This window comes from Taurulus bubalis, assembly GCF_910589615.1.
Source record: "Taurulus bubalis genome assembly, chromosome: 17".
In the NCBI taxonomy this organism is placed as follows: Eukaryota; Metazoa; Chordata; class Actinopteri; order Perciformes; family Cottidae; genus Taurulus; species Taurulus bubalis.
In genome coordinates, this window is record NC_136605.1 from 23,360,349 (window position 1) to 23,385,726 (window position 25,378).

General features: G+C 46.1%; 1 protein-coding gene across 1 annotated transcript in view; it reads left to right on the top strand.

Moving 5' to 3' along the window:
- Nucleotides 1-25,378, top strand: part of LOC306749630 (uncharacterized protein) — a gene marked incomplete at its 5' end in the record, with an annotated part of 38,424 nt that continues 13,046 nt past the window's right edge. Inside the window, 9 exons of the mRNA XM_079232941.1 lie at nucleotides 1-126; nucleotides 1,068-1,145; nucleotides 1,645-1,710; nucleotides 6,707-6,858; nucleotides 6,932-7,016; nucleotides 7,318-7,420; nucleotides 12,725-12,887; nucleotides 15,617-15,731; nucleotides 20,724-20,930. Of these exons, the coding sequence (XP_079089067.1) occupies nucleotides 1-126; nucleotides 1,068-1,145; nucleotides 1,645-1,710; nucleotides 6,707-6,858; nucleotides 6,932-7,016; nucleotides 7,318-7,420; nucleotides 12,725-12,887; nucleotides 15,617-15,731; nucleotides 20,724-20,930 (1,095 nt within the window). The remainder of the gene's footprint in view (nucleotides 127-1,067; nucleotides 1,146-1,644; nucleotides 1,711-6,706; nucleotides 6,859-6,931; nucleotides 7,017-7,317; nucleotides 7,421-12,724; nucleotides 12,888-15,616; nucleotides 15,732-20,723; nucleotides 20,931-25,378) is intronic.

Sequence of the window (25,378 nt, forward strand, 5' to 3'; positions counted from 1 at the left end):
ATGTCCGGGGAGAAGACGACGAGTCCCTGCGGGAAATTCCAAGCCAACATTTTTAATAAAAGTAAATGTCAAAACTGCTTCAAGTCCCGCGAGCTGCATCTGCTGACCGACACCGGCATGGAGCAGGTAAATAAACCACTCTTTATTAGTGCTTTCTGCTACATAAAACACTTGTATTAGTGCTTTCTGCTAAATAAACCACTCTGATTAAATAAACTGCTAATCCCTATTTTTAAAGCAGAAACTACTTTGAGTCCTGAAACATGACGTCACTGTCCGCTCCTTTGTTGTTTACGTCATAAAATGGTCTTATTTTAGCTTTAGTTTTAATTTTTAAGTCAAACTTTCACTTTTATTCAGTTATTGTGAAGTACTTTAGGAATATGCATCAAGAAAACACCTTTGTGACTCGTAGTCGGATTATTAGATGTTAGAAGGTGAAAAACATACAAAAAACATACAAATATAAACATAAAAACGTAAAAAAAACATTGAATAATGCCTATCTGTGCTGTGTTAGCTTGTTAAATGCATGTGTTGGACTGTACACACATTATCAGCAGCTCCTTCCCCCCAAATTAATATTAGTAGATATAAATAATATATATGAAACGAATGCACAATAGAGTGAAATGCTCGTAAAAATAAGAACAAAAATACTGTCTTTCTTTCTGGGATTTATTTTTCCCATCAGACTAAATGAAATGTTCTTCTGCATCGTTACAAAAGATGAACTCAACTGAAACGTGTCATAACCTTTTGTTGTGTTTGCTGTTAATTAAAAAAAAGAAGCATTTTTGACGGTGGAATCAGAAAACATTTGTGTTTTCACTACATATATGATGAATAGTTATTCACATATAATAATGTGTTATTCCTCTTCCTGGCCCCTGTTCCTTCAGCTGTTGCTCAACCTGCAGACGCTGCTCTTCATTCTGTTCTCAGAACTCAGACCTGCAGATATTTCATTTACTATCACATGAGACCAAGAAAAAGCATCACAGGAAGTAGAGAGAGACATGTAATTGATGACATGAACAGTTGCTGATGACTTCCTCTCCTCTCAGGCCAAACCGCTGTATGGAGGCTGGCTGTGTCTGGCTCCTGAGGGGACGGACTTTGACAACCCCATGCAGAGGTCCAGGGTACATGAGGACCTTTACCTGCTACTAGTACTTCTTCACTGTGTACCTGAGTACTTCTTCACTGTGTACCTGAGTACTTCTTCACTGTTTACCTGAGTACTTCTTCACTGTGTACCTGAGTACTTCTTCACTGTGTACCTGAGTACTTCTTCACTGTTTACCTGAGTACTTCTTCACTGTGTACCTGAGTACTTCTTCACTGTGTACCTGAGTACTTCTTCACTGTGTACCTGAGTACTTCTTCACTGTGTACCTGAGTACTTCTTCACTGTTTACCTGAGTACTTCTTCACTGTTTACCTGAGTACTTCTTCACTGTTTACCTGAGTACTTCTTCACTGTTTACCTGAGTACTTCTTCACTGTTTACCTGAGTACTTCTTCACTGTTTACCTGAGTACTTCTTCACTGTTTACCTGAGTACTTCTTCACTGTTTACCTGAGTACTACTTCACTGTGACCCTTGGTGGTGATTTTGGTTTGTTTGTGTCTCGATGGCAGAAGTGGCAGCGGCGCTTCTTCATCCTCTACGAAGACGGCAGCCTGAGCTTCGCCCTGGACGAACTGGTGAGACCCAAACACACACGAGGCAGCCTGCTCTGTGTGTATGTGTGTGTGTGTGTGTGTGTGTGTGTCTCCAGTGTGTCTCCAGTGTGTCTGCAGTGTGTCTCTAGTGTGTCTCCAGTGTATCTCCAGTGTGTCTCCCGTGTGTCTGCAGTGTGTCTGCAGTGTGTCTCTAGTGTGTCTGCAGTGTGTCTCCAGTGTGTCTGCAGTGTGTCTGCAGTGTGTCTCTAGTGTGTCTCTAGTGTGTCTCTAGTGTATCTCCAGTGTGTCTCCAGTGTGTCTCCAGTGTGTCTGCAGTGTGTCTGCAGTGTGTCTCTAGTGTGTCTGCAGTGTGTCTCCAGTGTGTCTCTAGTGTGTCTCCAGTGTGTCTCCAGTGTGTCTGCAGTGTGTTTCTAGTGTGTCTGCAGTGTGTCTCTAGTGTGTCTCTAGTGTGTCTCTAGTGTATCTCCAGTGTGTCTCCAGTGTGTCTCCAGTGTGTCTATAGTGTGTCTGCAGTGTGTCTCTAGTGTGTCTCTAGTGTGTCTCTAGTGTATCTCCAGTGTGTCTCCAGTGTGTCTCCAGTGTGTCTATAGTGTGTCTGCAGTGTGTCTCCAGTGTCTCTAGTGTGTCTCTAGTGTGTCTCTAGTGTATCTCCAGTGTGTCTCCAGTGTGTCTCCAGTGTGTCTCTAGTGTGTCTCTAGTGTATCTCCAGTGTGTCTCCAGTGTGTCTCCAGTGTGTCTGCAGTGTGTCTGCAGTGTGTCTCTAGTGTGTCTGCAGTGTGTCTCCAGTGTGTCTCTAGTGTGTCTCCAGTGTGTCTCCAGTGTGTCTGCAGTGTGTCTGCAGTGTGTCTCTAGTGTGTCTCTAGTGTGTCTCTAGTGTATCTCCAGTGTGTCTCCAGTGTGTCTCCAGTGTGTCTATAGTGTGTCTGCAGTGTGTCTACAGTGTGTCTGCAGTGTGTCTCTAGTGTGTCTGCAGTGTGTCTCTAGTGTGTCCGCAGTGTCTCCAGTGTGTCTCCAGTGTGTCTGCAGTGTGTCTCTAGTGTGTCTGCAGTGTGTCTCTAGTGTGTCCGCAGTGTCTCCAGTGTGTCTCCAGTGTGTCTGCAGTGTGTCTCCAGTGTGTCTCCAGTGTGTCTGCAGTGTGTCTGCAGTGTGTCTCTAGTGTGTCTCTAGTGTGTCTCTAGTGTATCTCCAGTGTGTCTCCAGTGTGTCTCCAGTGTGTCTATAGTGTGTCTGCAGTGTGTCTGCAGTGTGTCTCTAGTGTGTCTGCAGTGTGTCTCTAGTGTGTCCGCAGTGTCTCCAGTGTGTCTCTAGTGTGTCTGCAGTGTGTCTCTAGTGTGTCTGCAGTGTGTCTCTAGTGTGTCTGCAGTGTGTCTCTAGTGTGTCCGCAGTGTCTCCAGTGTGTCTCCAGTGTGTCTGCAGTGTGTCTGCAGTGTGTCTCTAGTGTGTCTGCAGTGTGTCTCCAGTGTGTCTCCAGTGTGTCTGCAGTGTGTCTCCAGTGTGTCTGCAGTGTGTCTGCAGTGTGTCTCTAGTGTGTCTCTAGTGTGTCTCTAGTGTATCTCCAGTGTGTCTCCAGTGTGTCTCCAGTGTGTCTATAGTGTGTCTGCAGTGTGTCTGCAGTGTGTCTCTAGTGTGTCTGCAGTGTGTCTCTAGTGTGTCCGCAGTGTCTCCAGTGTGTCTCTAGTGTGTCTGCAGTGTGTCTCTAGTGTGTCTCTAGTGTGTCTCCAGTGTGTCTCTAGTGTGTCTCTAGTGTGTCTGCAGTGTGTCTCTAGTGTGTCTCTAGTGTGTCTCCAGTGTGTCTCTAGTGTGTCTGCAGTGTGTCTCTAGTGTGTCTGCAGTGTGTCTGCAGTGTGTCTGCAGTGTGTCTCTAGTGTGTGTCTAGTGTGTCTCTAGTGTGTCTGCAGTGTGTCTCTAGTGTGTCTGCAGTGTGTCTGCAGTGTGTCTGCAGTGTGTCTCTAGTGTGTGTCTAGTGTGTCTCTAGTGTGTCTGCAGTGTGTCTGCAGTGTGTCTCTAGTGTGTCTCTAGTGTGTCTGCAGTGTGTCTGCAGTGTGTCTGCAGTGTGTCTCTAGTGTGTCTCTAGTGTGTCTGCAGTGTGTCTGCAGTGTGTATCCAGTGTGTCTGCAGTGTGTCTTCAGTGTGTCTGCAGTGTGTCTCTAGTGTGTCTCCAGTGTGTCTCCATTGTGTCTCTAGTGTGTCTGCAGTGTGTCTGCAGTGTGTCTCTAGTGTGTCTGCAGTGTGTCTCTAGTGTGTCTGCAGTGTGTCTGCAGTGTGTATCCAGTGTGTCTCTAGTGTGTCTCAAGTGTGTCTGCAGTGTGTCTCTAGTGTGTCTCTAGTGTGTCTCCAGTGTGTCTGCAGTGTGTCTCTAGTGTGTCTGCAGTGTGTCTCTAGCGTGTCTGCAGTGTGTCTGCAGTGTGTCTCTAGTGTGTCTCCAGTGTGTCTGCAGTGTGTCTGCAGTGTGTATCCAGTGTGTCTCTAGTGTGTCTGCAGTGTGTCTCTAGTGTGTCTCTAGTGTGTCTCCAGTGTGTCTCTAGTGTGTCTGCAGTGTGTCTCTAGTGTGTCTGCAGTGTGTCTGCAGTGTGTCTCTAGTGTGTCTGCAGTGTGTCTCTAGTGTGTCCGCAGTGTCTCCAGTGTGTCTCTAGTGTGTCTGCAGTGTGTCTCTAGTGTGTCTCTAGTGTGTCTCCAGTGTGTCTCTAGTGTGTCTGCAGTGTGTCTCTAGTGTGTCTGCAGTGTGTCTGCAGTGTGTCTGCAGTGTGTCTCTAGTGTGTGTCTAGTGTGTCTCTAGTGTGTCTGCAGTGTGTCTCTAGTGTGTCTGCAGTGTGTCTGCAGTGTGTCTGCAGTGTGTCTCTAGTGTGTGTCTAGTGTGTCTCTAGTGTGTCTGCAGTGTGTCTGCAGTGTGTCTCTAGTGTGTCTCTAGTGTGTCTGCAGTGTGTCTGCAGTGTGTCTGCAGTGTGTCTCTAGTGTGTCTCTAGTGTGTCTGCAGTGTGTCTGCAGTGTGTATCCAGTGTGTCTCTAGTGTGTCTCCAGTGTGTCTGCAGTGTGTCTCTAGTGTGTCTCCAGTGTGTCTCCATTGTGTCTCTAGTGTGTCTGCAGTGTGTCTGCAGTGTGTCTCTAGTGTGTCTGCAGTGTGTCTCTAGTGTGTCTGCAGTGTGTCTGCAGTGTGTATCCAGTGTGTCTCTAGTGTGTCTCAAGTGTGTCTGCAGTGTGTCTCTAGTGTGTCTCTAGTGTGTCTCCAGTGTGTCTGCAGTGTGTCTGCAGTGTGTCTCTAGTGTGTCTGCAGTGTGTCTCTAGTGTGTCTGCAGTGTGTCTGCAGTGTGTCTCTAGTGTGTCTCCAGTGTGTCTCCAGTGTGTCTCTAGTGTGTCTGCAGTGTGTCTGCAGTGTGTTTCTAGTGTGTCTGCAGTGTGTCTCTAGTGTGTCTGCAGTGTGTCTCTAGTGTGTCTCCAGTGTGTCTCCAGTGTGTCTCTAGTGTGTCTCCAGTGTGTCTCCAGTGTGTCTCTAGTGTGTCTCCAGTGTGTCTGCAGTGTGTCTTCAGTGTGTCTCCAGTGTGTCTCTAGTGTGTCTGCAGTGTGTCTCTAGTGTGTCTGCAGTGTGTCTCCAGTGTGTCTGCAGTGTGTCTGCAGTGTGTCTCCAATGTGTCTCTAGTGTGTCTCTAGTGTGTCTCCAGTGTGTCTGCAGTGTGTCTCTAGTGTGTCTCTAGTGTGTCTCTAGTGTGTCTGCAGTGTGTCTCCAGTGTGTCTCTAGTGTGTCTCTAGTGTGTCTGCAGTGTGTCTCTAGTGTGTCTCCAGTGTGTCTCCAGTGTGTCTCTAGTGTGTCTCTAGTGTGTCTGCAGTGTGTCTCTAGTGTGTCTCTAGTGTGTCTCTAGTGTGTCTCCAGGATGTCTGCAGTGTGTCTCCAGTGTGTCTCCAGTGTGTCTCTAGTGTGTCTCTAGTGTGTCTCCAGTGTGTCTGCAGTGTGTCTCTAGTGTGTCTCCAGTGTCTCTCCAGTGTGTCTCTAGTGTGTCTCCAGTGTGTCTGCAGTGTGTCTCTAGTGTGTCTCCAGTGTGTCTTCAGTGTGTCTCAAGTGTGTTTTTAGTGTGTCTCTAGTGTGTCTCCAGTGTGTCTGCAGTGTGTCTCTAGTGTGTCTGCAGTGTGTATCCAGTGTGTCTGCAGTGTGTCTCCAGTGTGTCTGCAGTGTGTCTCTAGTGTGTCTGCAGTGTGTATCCAGTGTGTCTGCAGTGTGTCTCCAGTGTGTCTCCAGTGTGTCTGCAGTGTGTCTCTAGTGTGTCTCCAGTGTGTCTTCAGTGTATCTCTGGTGTGTCTCCAGTGTTTCTCCAGTGTGTCTCTAGTGTGTCTCTAGTGTGTCTGTAGTGTGTCTCTAGTGTTTCTCCAGTGTGTCTGCAGTGTGTCTCTAGTGTGTCTCTAGTGTGTCTCTAGTGTGTCTCCAGTGTGTCTGCAGTGTGTCTGCAGTGTGTCTCCAGTGTGTCTCCAGTGTGTCTCCAGTGTGTCTCTAGTGTGTTGGGATCAAGCCGTCATCTTTAGTACAGATGTGGTCCAGACTGCAGCAGATGTTTGGGGTTTAGCTCTAATGCTCACATCCCCCTCTCTGATCCCCTCAAATCTCTTTCTCTGCTCACTCAACGACTCAGCTGCTCTCTGTGTGACTGTCAGTCCTCTTTGTCCCGGATCAGTCCTCTCTCTCTCTCTCTCTCTCTCTCTCTCTCTCTCTCTCTCTCTCACGCCGCGTTCACACCAAAGCGTTGTGTATTTAACGTGTGAGTAGATTACATGTAAAGTCAATGCACAGACGCGAAAGGTTGCAAAAAAGCAAATTGTGCGCCGGGCGCCGTGAATGACACGTTTATATAATATTATGAACCCAGACATGATGTTCCCACGTATGTGGAGTTTACACAACTAGTATAAAGCAGAACTGGTGGTTATTTCCATGGTGGAAACGGTAACTGTTTTTACGGAGATAAGCTGTGAACGCAGCATGAGACTGATTTGGTAACGAGCTCAGCAGGATGACTCAGCTCTGACCCCTCAGCCCAGCACGCTGCCTCAGGGGACGCTGCACCTGGACCTGACGGCGGACATCGGGGACGCCGAGCCTAGGACGGGCCAGAGGAACGCGCTCTGCATCGCCACGCCGGAGCAGCACATCTTCATCCGCGGGGACAGCAGAGACATCATCAACGGGTCGGTGTCCCCTGGAGAAGAACCGGTGAGGAGGAGTCGCTCTCTGTAACCGAGTCTCTCCTTTGTTCACCAGGTGGACCGAGCAGCTCGCCGTCTACCTGCAGACCAACAAGCAGAACCAGAAGAAGAAGCGCAGAGTGGAGCCTGCTGCCGCTCAGGTAGAAGCACCTGTCCTTCAAACCCTTCAGTCCACACAGGGCTTCAGCCACGACAACCAGCAGCCGGATCCTTACATCCAGCAGAGATGTTCATGCTCCTCAGATGATGAATCCTCATGGTTTTGACCCCCGACCTTTTCATCTCGGATGACCAAAGAGTTTTGCATTTCATGTTGAGGGAACATAAATAACAAAGTTATTTAGCTTTTTTTCCACAACGTTAGAATTAAAAATACACAAAACTATTTTTAAAACATGTTTCTGATTCGTTTGTTTGTTTGTTTTTCTAACAAAACTTTAGGAACTCAGTGCAGCAGCGGATCAGAGTGATGCATCCATCTGCTGGGGAGAAGAGACCATGAGGACTGAGCCGGATCCCCGGGGCCTGGAGGAGAGCCCTGCAGGTACACACACACACACACACACACACACACACACACACACACACACACACACACACACACACACACACATGTCCGTTGGCCAATCACAGCCACTTCCTGTCTCTCTCTCTCTCTGTCTTAACGTCCTGCAGATGTTCTCACACAGCTTTGTGCTTTGTGTTTATACTTTTCTTTAACCCTTTGTTTCACTGGCTGTAGTCATGGGAACCAGAGGAGTGAGAGCAGGAAGTTAACGTGTAGACAGAAACACTGAGATGTGAACCTGTGTCTTTAAAGCCACACATGACCATGAAAGAGCTCTGACACGCTTCCACATCACTCCTCCCAGTGGACTTTGACACGCTTCCTCATGACTCCTCCCAGTGGACTCTGACACGCTTCCTGAACTCCTTGTGGACGCTCATCTGGAGTCAGACTTCTAGTCTGGACACGTCCTGTAATGAAGGTGCTGCTGTCTGTAGGTACATGAGGCCTCTGAGGGCCAACCAGAGGGTCTGTAGGTACATGAGGCCTCTGAGGGCCAACCAATTAAATTCAATTCAGTTTATTTTATATAGCCCAACATCACAAATACAAGTTTGCCTCGGAGGGCTTTACAATCTGTACACATGACATCCCTATCCCGGGACCTCACATCGGATCAGGAAAAACTCCCCCAATAAAGATAGTAAAAACCTTTTCACAGGGAAAAAAAGGGAAAGAAACCTGAGGGAGAGCAACAGAGGATCCCTCTCCCCGGATGGACAGAAGCAATAGATGTCATGTGGCCAGAATGAATAACGTAACGGAGTTACAGCACATTCAATGAATGTGACAGAAATTATTCATATAACGAGTAGTATGCATGGTCCATGATCCAGATAGCCACGATGCATTAAGCAGAAGGAGGTAGAGAGGAGGGGCATCCCAGAGGCATTAGGAGGACAAAGCACGGCCATGGCAGCTGGCAGGACCGGTTCCAGGCCGCTTCCATCAGTAGGGCCATGGCAGTAGGCAGGACCGGCTCCAGGCCAGTTGCATCAGCAGGGCCATGGTTGCATCAGCAGGGCCAGGGGGGAGGACCGGGGTCCTCCTCCTGGTTCCAGGCAGCCACGAATCCATGGAAAAAGAAAGTAGAGTTAGTAATATGCATTGAAGAGACAATCACTTATCCAGAAGGAGAGAAAGAAGAGGTGAAGAGGAGAGGAGGAGCGAAAGAGGAAGAGAAGGAAAGGAGGAGCTCAGTGTATCCTAAGATGTCCCCCAGCAGTCTAGGCCTATAGCAGCATATCTAGGGGCTGGACCAGGGCAAACCTGAGCCAGTCCTAACTATAAGCCTGAAACAGCCCTAACTATAAGCGCCATCAAAGAGGAAAGTCTTAAATCTACTCTTAAATGAGGTGACTGTCTGCCCCCCGGACTGAAAGTGGAAGCTGATTCCACAGAAGAGGAACCCGATAAGTGAAAGCTCTAGCCCCCAACCTACTTTCTAACACTCTGGGAACCACAAGAAACCCTGTATTCAGTGAGCGTAATGCTCTCGTGGGGTAATATGGCACTATAAGGTCCTTAAGATATGATGGTGCATCACCTGTTAAGGCTTTGTAGGTAAGAAGAAGGATTTTAAATGTGATTCTTGATCTTACAGGAAGCCAGTGGAGAGCAGCTAGTACAGGAGTAATGTGATCTCTCTTCCGCGTCCTCGTTAGTACACGAGCTGCAGCATTCTGGATCAGTTGGAGAGATCCAAGGGATTTACCAGGGCAGCCTGATAAAACGGAGTTACAGTAATCCAGTCTTGAGGGAACAAATGCGTGAATCAATGTTTCTGCATCGCGTTGAGACAGGATGTGCCGGATCTTTGAGATGTTCCGTAGGTGAAAAAAGGCGGTCCTTGAGATCTGTTTCACGTGGGAGCCAAAGGACAGGTCCTGGTCAAAAATGACTCTGAGATTCCTTACGGTGGTGGTAGATGCCAGAGCGATGCCATCCAGAGAAACCATATCATCAGATACTTGATTTCTGAGGTGTTCTGGGCCGAGTAGAATAACTTCAGTCTTATCCGAGTTCAGCAGCAGGAAGTTGCAGGTCATCCAGGTTTTGATGTCTTTAAGACACGCTTGAAGTTTGGCGACCTGGTCGGTTTCATCTGGCTTGATCGACAGATATAGTTGAGTATCATCGGCATAACAGTGAAAGTTTATGGAGTGTTTTCTGATAATATTGCCTAAAGGAAGCATATATAAGGTGAATAAAATTGGTCCAAGCACAGAACCTTGTGGAACTCCATGACGAACGGCGGTGGTCATCGAGGCCTCATCGTTTACAAATACAAACTGAGATCATCTGATAAATACGACTTAAACCAGCTTAGAACCTGCTGTATCCTTAATACCAATCGACTGGTCTAGTCTCTGTAATAAGATGTCATGGTCAATGGTGTCAAACGCTGCACTAAGGTCTAACAAGACTAGTACAGAGACAAGTCCTTTATCAGCACTAAGGTCTAACAAGACCAGTACAGAGACAAGTCATTTATCAGCACTAAGGTCTAACAAGACCAGTACAGAGACAAGTCCTTTATCAGCACTAAGGTCTAACAAGACAAGAACAGAGACAAGTCCTTCATCAGCACTAAGGTCTAACAAGATCAGTACAGAGACAAGTCATTTATCAGCACTAAGGTCTAACAAGACCAGTACAGAGACAAGTCCTTTATCAGCACTAAGGTTTAACAAGACCAGGGGACAAGTCCTTTATCAGCACTAAGGTCTAACAAGACCAGTACAGAGACAAGTCATTTATCAGCACTAAGGTCTAACAAGACCAGTACAGAGACAAGTCCTTTATCAGCACTAAGGTCTAACAAGACCAGAACAGAGACAAGTCCTTTATCAGCACTAAGGTCTAACAAGACCAGAACAGAGACAAGTCCCCTATCTGATGCAACTAGAAGGTCATTAGTAATTGTCACTAGTGTCTCTGTGCTATGATGCTTTCTAAACCCTGACTGAAACTTCTCAAATAAACTATTGTTATGTAAAAAGTCACACAACTGGTTTGCGACTACCTTCTCCAGTATCTTAGAGAGGAAGGGAAGGTTAGAGATAGGTCTGTAGTTAGCCAACACCTCTGGATCCAGAGTGGCTTCTTAAAAAGAGGTTTAATTACAGCTACTTTAAAAGACTGTGGTACATGACCCATAAGTAAAGACCCATTGATAATATCTAGTAGAGAGGCACTAACTAAAGGTAAAACTTCCTTAAACAGCTTAGTCGGAACAGGGTCCAGGAGACAGGTAGACAATTTAGAAGTAGAAACCATTGAAGACAGTTGGTCGAGGTTGATGGTAAAAAATCCATCCAGACACATAGCAGGGCCCACAGCCTCCTCCATGGCCATCCCACCTGAGGATGGACCAGCAGCAATGTTCCCTCTAATTTTTTTCAGCACTGAGCAAAATTTTTTTTTTCTGAGCGCACATTTCAGCACTGTGAGCAATTCGCAACCACGCGACCTGCCGAAAATGACCACAAGCCTGCGTTAGCCATAGAGGATTCAAAGAGATGACAGCAAATGCATCAATATGTATACACGGTGGATATTTATTCAATATCCTTTGTAATGGCTGGGCTTTGGGAACATTTTAATGATGGTGTTTTACCAGTCAGTTTAGTTGAACTTAAAGGATCTTTGTTGAACTTCAATAAGGGGAGGTTATGACTGGTTCACTGGTTATGACTGATAATGATATATATAAAAAAATAAAAGTATCAAAGGTGTTTAGTCATTTCTCAGCAGGTACAACATTTAAGTGGACCTTTATTTAAAGAAAAATGCTAATGCAGTGCTTAACAATAATTATAGGCCTATTAAATTGACATGGTGTCAGTTTTCCTAAAGGTAGCCTATATAAACAATTTAATAACTTCATATTCTTCATATTTAAATATGTCTGAAAGTTTCATCCTACCTGTGTCAGTTTGGACTATGTCATCTAGCCCTTCATGTTTGAACGTTAGGCAGACCTTTTTCTGGGGCGCCTGCTCTGCTTTCTTTTCTCCATGGTAGCCTATAGCTGCTGGAGCAGGGCCCGCCAAGAGGAGCCTAAACAGCGCCGGCCCGAGCTCATGTGGCGCTCTGGGCGAGCTTCACTCCTGGCGCCCGGAGGAGGACAGCGGGGTGGGGGTGCTAACGGAGGCAGAGCGCTAGCAGAGGTACAGAGAGCGCATGTCGAGAAACGGGACGCTGATTGGCCAAGAAGACTCGACACGTCACATCAAAGATCTTATTATTGTGAAGATGGCTCACTCCTATCTCAGAAACACTGGCGCAAAAAAGATTTTTAACCCCTGAAAAAAAATTGTTTGTGCGGTCTGAAAAATGTGCGCAGTCTGAAAAATCTATTGCGCTGCCACTTCGACTGGCCTGCGCGGCCGCGCACGCACGCAGCATAGAGGGAACACTGACCGGCAGTAGTCGAGGGCAGGAGATCACCGATCCTGTCTCTAATAGCCAGAATCGTATCATTGAAGAAGTTCATGAAGTCATTACTACTGAGGTCTATAGGAATACACGGATCCACCGAGCTATGACTCTCAGCCAGCCTGGCCACAGTGCTAAAGAGAAACCTAGGGTTGCTCTTGTTTTTCTCTATTAGTGATGAGTAGTAGGCTCCTCTGGCATTACGGAGGGCCTTCTTATATGTTCTCAGACTATCCCGCCAAACCAACCGGGACTCCTCCAGACCGTTGGAACGCCATATGCCCTCAAGCTTCCTGATGCTTGCTTCAATATGCAGGTCTGAGGGTTGTACCATGGAGCGAGCCTCCATGGTACAACCAGAGGGTCTGTAGGTACATGAGGCCTCTGAGGGTCAACCAGAGAGTCTGTAGGTTCATGAGGGTTTTTTCTTCTTAAGTCATCTCCTCTCTCTCTCTCTGTGTGTGTGTGTGTGTGTGTGTGTGTGTGTGTGTGTGTGTGTGTGTGTGTGTGTGTGTGTGTGTGTGTGTGTGTGTGAGAGAGTGGTTACTGTAGAAAACTCTTCTAACCACTAAGTGTTGTATCTCATTATCACAAACCAGATTAAGCTTCTTTGTTTAACTTTAAAAATGTCTTATGCTGTGTTAAGCATAACTCTTGAGATAAACCCTGTTGACATGCAGTGAGAGGTCAACAGGAGAAAGGTTGACCTCGTGTGAACCCTGACACGATTTAAATCAGAATGACGTCATGAGCTCTTTGGCTGCTTGAAGCCGTCAGGAGGAAAGAAACCAAACTGTGTTTAACGGCTTGAAACCTGCTAGTGTTGTTTTCTACCTCCAGACAACTCGTCCAGCTGCCGGAGCCCCGCCTCCCTGGACCTGCTGACCAGTGGAGACACAGCCAGTAAAAACCAGCTGGACCTGCTGACCAGTGGAGACACAGCCAGTAGAAACCAGCTGGCCGAGGCCAATGACATCCAGACAGCAGCTAACAGGATCAAAAGGTTAGCAACGCATGTGAGGGTTAAACCACGTCTACAAGCTGTGTTTACTTCCTTACATTCTGCTGGAAGTGCCTTGGCGGGGGAGACGGGTAAATGTGCAAGCAATTATCTCAAAGGACATGAACTCAGTCTGAAGCGTCATTATCACAGCAAGCTGAGATCAAAGGCTCTCGCTCTGCCGTTACGCGTCTCTGCTTTCAAACGAAGCTCCAGAAGCTCTAGAAGCTCCAGAAGCTCTAGAAGCTCCAGGAGCTCCAGGAGCTCTAGAAGCTCCAGAAGCTAGAAGCTCCAGAAGCTCCAGAAGCTAGAAGCTCCAGGAGCTCTAGAAGCTCCAGAAGCTCTAGAAGCTCCAGAAGCTCCAGGAGCTCCAGGAGCTCTAGATGCTCCAGAAGCTCCAGGAGCTCCAGGAGCTCTAGATGCTCCAGAAGCTAGAAGCTCCAGAAGCTCTAGTAGCTTTAGAAGCTCCAGAAGCTCTAGAAGCTCCAGAAGCTAGAAGCTCCAGAAGCTCCAGAAGCTCTAGAAGCTCCAGGAGCTCCAGGAGCTCTAGAAGCTCCAGAAGCTAGAAGCTCCAGAAGCTCCAGAAGCTCCAGAAGCTAGAAGCTCCAGGAGCTCTAGAAGCTCCAGAAGCTCTAGAAGCTCCAGAAGCTCCAGGAGCTCCAGGAGCTCTAGATGCTCCAGAAGCTAGAAGCTCCAGAAGCTCTAGTAGCTCTAGAAGCTCCAGAAGCTCTAGAAGCTCCAGAAGCTAGAAGCTCCAGAAGCTAGAAGCTCCAGAAGCTCTAGAAGCTCCAGAAGCTAGAAGCTCCAGGAGCTCTAGAAGCTCCAGAAGCTCTAGAAGCTCCAGAAGCTCCAGGAGCTCTAGAAGCTCCAGGAGCTCCAGGAGCTCTAGACGCTCTAGAAGCTCCAGAAGCTCCAGGAGCTCGAGAAGCTCTATAAGCTCCAAAAGCTCCAGGAGCTCTAGACACTCCAAAAGCTCCAGAAGCTCTAGAAGCGCCAGAAGCTTAAGAAGCTCTAGAAGCTCCAGAAGCTCCAGAAGCTCAAGAAGCTCTAGAAGCTCCAGAAGCTCCAGGAGCTCTAGAAGCTCCAAAAGCTCCAGAAGCTCCAGAATCCTCTCTGCTGTGAGCGTCACGTGATCTCAGCTCTTCACTCGCTGCCTTGTGGGGAAACAAGAACACAGAATACTTAATGGCCTCTATTCGGGGGGCATTGAGTATTCTGTGTTTTTGATTCCCAAAAAGGCCAGAAATTCCAAAACGCTGGTGTAATTAGATGTGCAGCTTGTTCTCAGGACCAGCTGAGAGAGAGAGGCTGAGCAGCAGAGGAAGAGAGAGAGACAGAGAGAGAGAGAGAGAGAGACAGAGAGAAAGAGAGAGTGAGAGAGAGAGAGAGAGAGAGAGAGAGAGGCTGAGCAGCAGAGGAAGAGAGAGAGCGAGAGAGACTGAGGAGCAGAGGAAGAGAGAGAGAGAGGCCAAGCAGCAGAGGAAGAGAGAGAGAGAGAGAGGCTGAGGAGCAGAGGAAGAGAGAGAGAGAGAGAGAGGCCGAGCAGCAGAGGAAGAGAGAGAGAGAGAGGCTGAGCAGCAGATGAAGAGAGAGAGAGAGAGAGAGAGAGGCTGAGGAGCAGAGGAAGAGAGAGAGAGAGAGAGGCTGAGCAGCAGAGGAAGAGAGAGAGAGAGAGGCCGAGCAGCAGAGGAAGAGAGAGAGAGAGAGGCTGAGCAGCAGATGAAGAGAGAGAGAGAGAGAGAGAGAGAGGCTGAGCAGCAGAGGAAGAGAGAAGGAAGTGTTCTTCACTGTGTTCACGTTCCTTCAGACGGTAACATGAGAACAAGAACCATGTTCTGAGCTTCTGTCCCTCAGGAGGGTGAGGAGTACCTGGAGATCTCTTCCTCTTCCTCCTCCTCCTCTTCCTCTTCCTCCTCCTCTTCCTCTTCAACATATTTGATTCATCAAAGTCAGCTTCAATTCCTCCATTTGTGAAAACGTGCAGAAGAAGTGAAAGTAGTTTCTGTGATGCAGATGATTATATAAAGTGTAGCTGAAGAAGAACATTTAGACATATATACATAACATATAAATGAAGAACTATACGTCTGTGTTATAGCAGCAGACTAATGGCTTCTCTTTCCTTTTCTTGTATTTTGTTGTTAATTAGCTAATGTTAGCATGCTATTAATATGGATGCATATTAAAAGAACAGTAGGCCATTTAAAATCTTTATCCAAGAAAGACATTTTGTAAATCCTCACATTTAATGAGGTATAATCAAATGCTTTGGTATTTTTATTTGATTGACAGTTAATGATGAAGATGATCAGAATTAGCTAAAGGATTAGCCGACTCATTTCAGCACTGGATCCAGATCTTCCTCTTTCTTTTTGGATGTTGATGGAATTAATGTACTCTAAATACTGCAGTCCAACCCTTAAAATAGAAGACTGTGAAGGTTATCGTCCTTGAGGTGAACTTCCCATCATCACACATTGATTGATGCTAAACCCAACGCTTAATGGCTTCTCCTCACCAGACAGCGGAATGTATGGGTCGGGTGACTTTGGGCTCTGAAGGATGTCGGCTCTCACTCAGTCTCTAACAGCAACAACAACGGAGTGAGAGCCCATGTCCTTCAGGCGCTTTGCTCTGCTCAGGTCTGTCATCAAGCTGTCCTCTCCGTGTTCCTGTGGTGGACGTCATGTCAGAACAGGTCACATGTTCACCGTTATGTTTGTGTGTTCCAGCCACGCCGCTCCAACAGAGAGGATTCTGGGATCGGAGCCGGTCGGGAAAGAGCCGGGAGAAGGAACAGCTGTTTCCAGGACGGGGAGGAGCGAAGCTCGACCCAACAAGAGAGAGGTCCTTTCATTGAATTATCTTTATTTCAAAGAAACTGTGTACAGGTCAAACATAAATGTCACCATGTGATGCACTGCACCAGATTACAGCTCATAAGTATAGTTCAGATACGATACAGAGATACAGAGATACAACCATACAGAGATACAGAGATACAGAGATACAAAGATACAACGATACAGAGATACAGAGATACAACGATACAGAGATACAGATATACAGAGATACAACAATACAGAGATACAGAGATACAAAGATACAGAGATACAGAGATACAAAGATACAGAGATACAACCATACAGAGATACAGAGATACAGAGACACAACGATACAGAGATACAGAGATACAGAGACACAACGATACAGAGATACAAAGATACAGAGATACAACGATACAGAGATACAACGATACAGAGATACAGAGATACAACCATACAGAGATACAGAGATACAACGATACAGAGATACAGAGATACAGAGATACAGAGATACAGAGATACAACCATACAGAGATACAGAGATACAACGATACAGAGATACAGAGATACAACCATACAGAGATACAGAGATACAGAGATACAACGATACAGAGATACAGAGATACAGAGATACAACCATACAGAGATACAGAGATAAAGAGATACAACGATACATAGATACAGAGATACAGAGATACAGAGATACAGAGATACAACGATACATAGATACAGAGATACAGAGATACAGAGATACAACGATACATAGATACAGAGATACAGAGATACCAGTTCATATATTCTTATGTAACGTAGTAGTTTATATATTCTTATGTAACGTAGTAGTTTATATATTCTTATGTAGCGTAGTAGTTTATATATTCTCATGTAACGTAGTAGTTTATATATTCTCATGTAACGTAGTAGTTTATATATTCTTATGTAACGTAGTAGTTTATATATTCTCATGTAACGTAGTAGTTTATATATTCTCATGTAACGTAGTAGTTTATATATTCTCATGTAACGTAGTAGTTTATATATTCTCATGTAACGTAGTAGTTTATATATTCTCATGTAACGTAGTAGTTTATATATTCTCATGTAACGTAGTAGTTTATATATTCTTATGTAACGTAGTAGTTCATATATTCTCATGTTCTGCTTCTCTCAGCTGGAGATGTGTTGGAGTTCGTCTTGCAGTGTTTCTATCAGGAAACAGAAGGTTTGAGTTCTTGAGTGAAGTCGTCAGAACGGTTTGGTCTAAAAATACCCAGTGATTTTGTGTGCAGCACAAAAAACAAATATACAATTCAGCGTTGAGTTAAAGCCCCGTAAAAGATCTCCTCCTCCTCCTTTTTGATTAAAACAATCACCAAATTTGGACACATGTCTTCCATTGGAGGCGTGGATGTGATCCTCAGGGTGTTGTGGGACGTCATGGGGTCGCCTCCCTCATACCTCAGGGTGAGTCACCAGTTCTGTTCAACGCAGGAATCCTTTCAATCCGCCAGCGCAACACCTTTCTATCCTCTGCAGGTTTCTGCACGTCTACATGTCTGAAAAACACCAACACATGTCATCCAGCAGTTAAAGGAGCAGTTCAACCTTTGAGGCTCAAAAGAAGCTATCGTTTAGCTTCAGAGGCAAGCGGAGGGAAAGTATTCGGGGAACCAAATGAAATGGGACAGACAACAGATGTCAGATTAGTTAACGGGTAGAAGAGAGGATGAGGTGTTTGAGATGGAGGGTCAGACCTCAATGTGTTGTATCAACCAGCTGAGGAAAGCATAAGCATGCCTTGTGACATGAGTAGTATCACGGGAGTAGATCGTGTGTTCGTAGGAACATTTGATTACTCTCTGGGTGGTTTGTCATGAGACCAGTCTCTGTTCCAGCTGCTCTCACAGCCGGACTGGTTCCAACTTGATTCCCTCAGCCAGGTGTTACCAAGAGACGTGCCTTCAAACGATGAAGAGGAGGATCTTCGTTTTGATGAAGAGGATTTCTGTCGGCAGTCAGCGACAGAGATCGTGTGTGTGTGTGTGTGTGTGCGTGTGTGCGTGTGTGTGTGAGGGGCTGCATGTGTCAGCAGGTGGAGAAAGGCGGTGATTCTGATGAGAACTGGTTTTGATGCCCCGAAGGTGTTCAGCACGCCTGCTGTGTGTGTGTGTGTGTGTGTGTGTGTGTGTGTGTGTGTGTGTGTGTGTGTGTGTGTGTGTGCGTCCTCTTTCAGACATTCCTCTGGATCCTCAGACGTAGGAACAGACCCAGTCATGTTGGATTCTCGTCTTTATGAGCCTAAACTGAACCTGATGACTCTGCCTCTCTGAGGAACATCTGTTAGTGGATGATAGTCTCTGTGCTGCACTAGACCCCAGTGATTAAGGAGTGAGGACACATTAACGTGTGTGTGTGTGTGTGTGACGTGCTAACACAAACACACATGAAGCTGTCACCAGTTAAACCAGGTTTACTTCAGTAAGTCGGGCTCATTGACCTCATTCCACTTCTACCTCACGTCTCTTTGCACCATAACCTGAATGTTACATGAATATTCCTTTAAAAGCCTTAAAGGTCGTCTTGCTGAACCTTCAACCAGATGGTTTGTTACACAGAACTGTCTGGGAAACTTTAAAGAAATACTTGGCGCCTGATTGGTGGAACCGCCTGTCAATCAAACTCTTATGGAAGGTAGCTGGGCAGCGGAAACGTCTCAGTGTCGCCTCCTCTGGTAGAACTGATGCAGTGCAGCGTCTTTGCGTGAACCTTCAGGAGACGCCATGTTGGTTTCACACACACCTCTGAGCGTCTTCACACATACCTCTGAGCGTCACACACACCTCTGTGCGTCACACACACCTCTGTGCGTCACACACACCTGTGCGTCGTCACACACACCTGTGCGTCGTCACACACCTCTGTGCGTCACACACACCTGTGCGTCGTCAAACACACCTGTGCGTCGTCACACACACCTGTGCGTCGTCAAACACACACCTGTGCGTCGTCACACACACCTGTGCGTCGTCACACACACCTGTGCGTCGTCAAACACACACCTGTGCGTCGTCAAACACACACCTGTGCGTCGTCACACACCTCTGAGCGTCACACACACCTGTGCGTCGTCACACACACCTGTGCGTCATCAAACACACACCTGTGCGTCGTCAAACACACACCTGTGCGTCGTCAAACACACACCTGTGCGTCACACACACCTCTGTGCGTCACACACACCTGTGCGTCGTCAAACACACACCTGTGCGTCGTCACACACCTCTGAGCGTCACACACACCTGTGCGTCGTCACACACACCTGTGCGTCGTCACACACACCTGTGCGTCGTCACACACCTCTGAGCGTCACACACACCTGTGCGTCGTCACACACACCTGTGCGTCGTCACACACCTCTGAGCGTCACACACACCTGTGCGTCGTCACACACACCTGTGCGTCGTCACACACACCTCTGTGTGGTTTTGTACTCAAACACAGAGGCGGCTCTGGGCTTGGATTGAAGCTTCTGGTCTCACTAGAAGTGATTCATGGCGGTTATGTCTGTCGTCTCCTCGCTGGACTCCTGTGGTCACGACGGCTCAGCTCTGTGTTCCAGAGAAATGAAACCAAGTGAAGCAGAAGCCGTGAGAGTTTGTTTCAGTGGTGGGACATAGAAACATGAGTTTGTTTCAGTGGTGGGACATAGAAACATGAGTCTGTTTCAGTGGTGGGACATAGAAACATGAGTCTGTTTCAGTGGTGGGACATAGAAACATGAGTCTGTTTCAGTGGTGGGACATAGAAACATGAGTCTGTTTCAGTGGTGGGACATAGAAACATGAGTCTGTTTCAGTGGTGGAGTGCTTCTGTATCATCAGTGGTTTGATGATACAGAAGCTGCTCCAGAGGATTTCCCTGTAAACACTCGGCAGCACATTCTAACCCATGTGAGGGTTTCTGTGTCTTTGTTTTGGTCGCCAGGAGAAGGTCAAAGGAGCCGCCCAGAGTTCATTCAGGCCTCCTCTTCCTCCTCTTCCTCCTCCTCCTTCTCTTCCTCCAGCTTTGAGGCTTCTTCCCCAGACAGAGGACTGTGTCTGCAGCGGTCAGTGCCTGTTTAAGAAGAAGAAGAAGAAGAAGAAGAAGCTCCGTGTTTCTACAGAGAATGTTCTGTAACGTCAGAGTGAAGAGATTATAATACAAGACGGAGAATGGATATTTTCAAGTAAACAAAAAGTCAACAATAAACCGGATTCAGACTGGAAGGATATATGTATGTATATATATATATATATATATATATATATATATATATATATATATATATATATATATATATATATATATATATATATAGATAGATATATATGTATATATATAGATATATATATATATATATATATATATATATATATATATATATATATATATATATAAATATATATATATATATATATAGGAATATAGGAAGAGTGAGGACGTGAGGACGTGAGGAAGAGTGAGGAAGAGAGGAAGAGTGAGGACGTGAGGAAGAGTGAGGTAGAGAGGAAGAGTGAGAATGAGAGGAAGAGTGAGGAAGAGAGGAAGAGTGAGGACGTGAGGAAGAGAGGAAGAGTGAGGACGTGAGGAAGAGTGAGGTAGAGAGGAAGAGTGAGAATGAGAGGAAGAGTGAGTAAGAGAGGAAGAGTGAGGATGAGTGAGGAAGAGTGAGGAAGAGTGTGGACATGAGGAAGAGTTGAACAGAAAGCTGCTCGGCCGGATCCTTCCAGCTGACGCTCTGCCAAGGATCCAGACTATCGGTTACTCTGCTGGATGGAATGCACACACACACACACACACACACACACACACACACACACACACACACACACACACACACACACACACACACAGACACACACACACACACACACACACACACACAGCCGTCCTGATTCAGAAAACCCTCACGTCTTCACACACACACAGCCGCTATAAAGTGAGCAGCTGTTGTCTGTGTGTGTTTCCTTCACAGGAGCTCCAGCCTTGTGGGGACCTCGTCCAGCCTTGTGGGGACCTCGTCCAGCCTTGTGGGGACCTCGTCCAGCCTTGTGGGGACCTCGTCCAGCCTTGTGGGGACCTCGTCCAGCCTTGTGGGGACCTCGTCCAGCCTTGTGGGGACCTCGTCCCCCAGAGGAGAGCCAGGTCTCTGGACCGCAGGACGTCCGACACCGTGATGCCGGTGAGACGCCCCGTCTCTTCAAACTACCAATACTCATCAATACTAAATGTTTCTGCATGAGGAGAGTGAACTAAAACAAAACATGGCTGCCCGGTGGCGACCACTGGAGGCGGAGCAGCTCATTACACACTCGATGGTTCAGAGAACCCACCGAAGTATTCACAGCCTTTTACTTTATTAAAAGTAATAATACTGCACTGTGAGAACTAAATACTAGTTAATATATTATTATATATAACATTATTATTATTCATGTATTATGAAGCAGGGTTTACTGTTGGTTGAGCTGGAGCTCATTTTGAACTATTAACTCATGATTATTCTCACTATGGATTCATCTGATGATTATTTTCTCCATTAATTCATTGATTGTTTGGTTTGTAGAAGAAGAAGAAAACATTTAGTTTGGTAAAAAGTATAATATTTCTCTCTGAAATAGGTGAAGTATAAGTATAAAGGAGTAGAAGTAGAAGTACCATAAGTAAAGTACTTTTCTCTACTGCTTACAAACGTAAAACTTAAACTATGAGTATGAACTGCATTTAGAAACATGATAAATACTTTTCTAGTTCCAAACATATCTTTTCATCACTTAGATCACTTGTATTTCTCAATAAACAAAGTTTACACAATGAACCACCAAGACAAAACCAACACAAACACGTAAACCTTTCTAACGCTGCTCTACACACACGTCTCATTACTGTTGTTCTAACGCTGCTCTACACACACGTCTCATTACTGTTCTAACGCTGCTCTACACACACGTCTCATTACTGTTGTTCTAACGCTGCTCTACACACACGTCTCATTACTGTTCTAACGCTGCTCTACACACACGTCTCATTACTGTTGTTCTAACGCTGCTCTACACACACGTCTCATTACTGTTCTAACGCTGCTCTACACACACGTCTCATTACTGTTCTAACGCTGCTCTACACACACGTCTCATTACTGTTGTTCTAACAATGCTCTACACACACGTCTCATTACTGTTCTAACGCTGCTCTACACACACGTCTCATTACTGTTCTAACGCTGCTCTACACACACGTCTCATTACTGTTCTAACGCTGCTCTACACACACGTCTCATTACTGTTGTTCTAACGCTGCTCTACACACACGTCTCATTACTGTTCTAACGCTGCTCTACACACACGTCTCATTACTGTTCTAACGCTGCTCTACACACACGTCTCATTACTGTTCTAACGCTGCTCTACACACACGTCTCATTACTGTTCTAACGCTGCTCTACACACACGTCTCATTACTGTTGTTCTAACGCTGCTCTACACACACGTCTCATTACTGTTCTAACGCTGCTCTACACACACGTCTCATTACTGTTCTAACGCTGCTCTACACACACGTCTCATTACTGTTGTTGTAACGCTGCTCTACACACACGTCTCATTACTGTTCTAACGCTGCTCTACACACACGTCTCAGTACTGTTGTTCTAACGCTGCTCTACACACACGTCTCATTACTGTTCTAACGCTGCTCTACACACACGTCTCATTACTGTTGTTCTAACGCTGCTCTACACACACGTCTCATTACTGTTGTTCTAACGCTGCTCTACACACACGTCTCATTACTGTTCTAACGCTGCTCTACATACACGTCTCAGTACTGTTCTAACGCTGCTCTACACACACGTCTCATTACTGTTGTTCTAACGCTGCTCTACACACACGTCTCATTACTGTTGTTCTAACGCTGCTCTACACACACGTCTCATTACTGTTGTTCTAACGCTGCTCTACACACACGTCTCATTACTGTTCTAACGCTGCTCTACACACACGTCTCATTACTGTTGTTCTAACGCTGCTCTACACACACGTCTCATTACTGTTCTAACGCTGCTCTACACACACGTCTCATTACTGTTGTTCTAACGCTGCTCTACACACACGTCTCATTACTGTTGTTCTAACGCTGCTCTACACACACGTCTCATTACTGTTGTTCTAACACTGCTCTACACACACGTCTCATTACTGTTGTTCTAACGCTGCTCTACACACACGTCTCATTACTGTTCTAACGCTGCTCTACACACACGTCTCATTACTGTTGTTCTAACGCTGCTCTACACACATGTCTCATTACTGTTGTAACGCTGCTCTACACACACGTCTCACTACTGTTGTTGTAATGCTGCTCTACACACACGTCTCACTACTGTTGTTGTAATGCTGCTCTACACACACGTCTCATTACTGTTGTTCTAACGCTGCTCTACACACACGTCTCACTACTGTTGTTCTAACGCTGCTCTACACACACGTCTCATTACTGTTGTTCTAACAATGCTCTACACACACGTCTCATTACTGTTGTTCTAACGCTGCTCTACACACACGTCTCATTACTGTTGTTCTAACGCTGCTCTACACACACGTCTCATTACTGTTGTTCTAACGCTGCTCTACACACACGTCTCATTACTGTTGTTCTAACGCTGCTCTACACACACGTCTCATTACTGTTGTTCTAACGCTGCTCTACACACACGTCTCATTACTGTTGTTCTAACGCTGCTCTACACACACGTCTTTACTATTGTTCTAACGCTGCTCTACACACACGTCTCATTACTGTTCTAACGCTGCTCTACACACACGTCTCATTACTGTTCTAACACTGCTCTACACACACGTCTCATTACTGTTGTTCTAACGCTGCTCTACACACACGTCTCATTACTGTTGTTGTAACGCTGCTCTACACACACGTCTCATTACTGTTCTAACGCTGCTCTACACACTCTTCTCATTACTGTTCTAACGCTGCTCTACACACACGTCTCATTACTGTTCTAATGCTGCTCTACACACACGTCTCATTACTGTTGTTCTAACGCTGCTCTACACACACGTCTCATTACTGTTGTTGTAACGCTGCTCTACACACACGTCTCATTACTGTTCTAGCGCTGCTCTACACACACGTCTCATTACTGTTGTTCTAATGCTACTCTACACACGTCTCATTACTGTTCTAACGCTGCTCTACACACACGTCTCATTACTGTTCTAACACTGCTCTACACACGTCTCATTACTGTTCTAACGCTGCTCTACACACACGTCTCAGTACTGTTCTAACGCTGCTCTACACACACGTCTCATTACTGTTGTTCTAACGCTGCTCCACACACACGTCTCATTGCTGTTGTTCTAACGCTGCTCTACACACACGTCTCATTACTGTTCTAACGCTGCTCTACACACACGTCTCATTACTGTTGTTCTAGCGCTGCTCTACACACACGTCTCAATACTGTTCTAACGCTGCTCTACACACACGTCTCATTGCTGTTCTAACGCTGCTCTACACACATGTCTCATTACTGTTCAAACGCTGCTCTACACACATGTCTCATTACTGTTCTAACGCTGCTCTACACACTCTTTTCATTACTGTTGTTCTAACGCTGCTCTACACACACGTCTCATTACTGTTCTAACGTTGCTCTACACACACGTCTCATTACTGTTGTTCTAACGCTGCTCTACACACACGTCTCATTACTGTTCTAACACTGCTCTACACACACGTCTCATTACTGTTGTTCTAACGCTGCTCTACACACACGTCTCATTACTGTTGTTCTAACGCTGCTCTACACACACGTCTCATTACTGTTCTAACGCTGCTCTACACACTCTTCTCATTACTGTTCTAACGCTGCTCTACACACACGTCTCATTACTGTTCTAATGCTGCTCTACACACACGTCTCATAACTGTTGTTCTAACGCTGCTCTACACACACGTCTCATTACTGTTGTTGTAACGCTGCTCTACACACACGTCTCATTACTGTTCTAGCGCTGCTCTACACACACGTCTCATTACTGTTGTTCTAATGCTACTCTACACACGTCTCATTACTGTTCTAACGCTGCTCTACACACACGTCTCATTACTGTTCTAACACTGCTCTACACACGTCTCATTACTGTTCTAACGCTGCTCTACACACACGTCTCAGTACTGTTCTAACGCTGCTCTACACACACGTCTCATTACTGTTGTTCTAACGCTGCTCTACACACACGTCTCATTACTGTTGTTCTAAAGCTGCTCTACACACACGTCTCATTACTGTTGTTCTAACACTGCTCTACACACGTCTCATTACTGTTGTTCTAAAGCTGCTCTACACACACGTCTCATTACTGTTGTTCTAACACTGCTCTACACACGTCTCACTACTGTTGTTCTAATGCTGCTCTACACACACGTCTCATTACTGTTGTTCTAACGCTGCTCTACACACACGTCTCATTACTGTTGTTCTAAAGCTGCTCTACACACACGTCTCATTACTGTTCTAACGCTGCTCTACACACACGTCTCATTACTGTTGTTCTAACGCTGCTCTACACACACGTCTCATTACTGTTGTTCTAACGCTGCTCTACA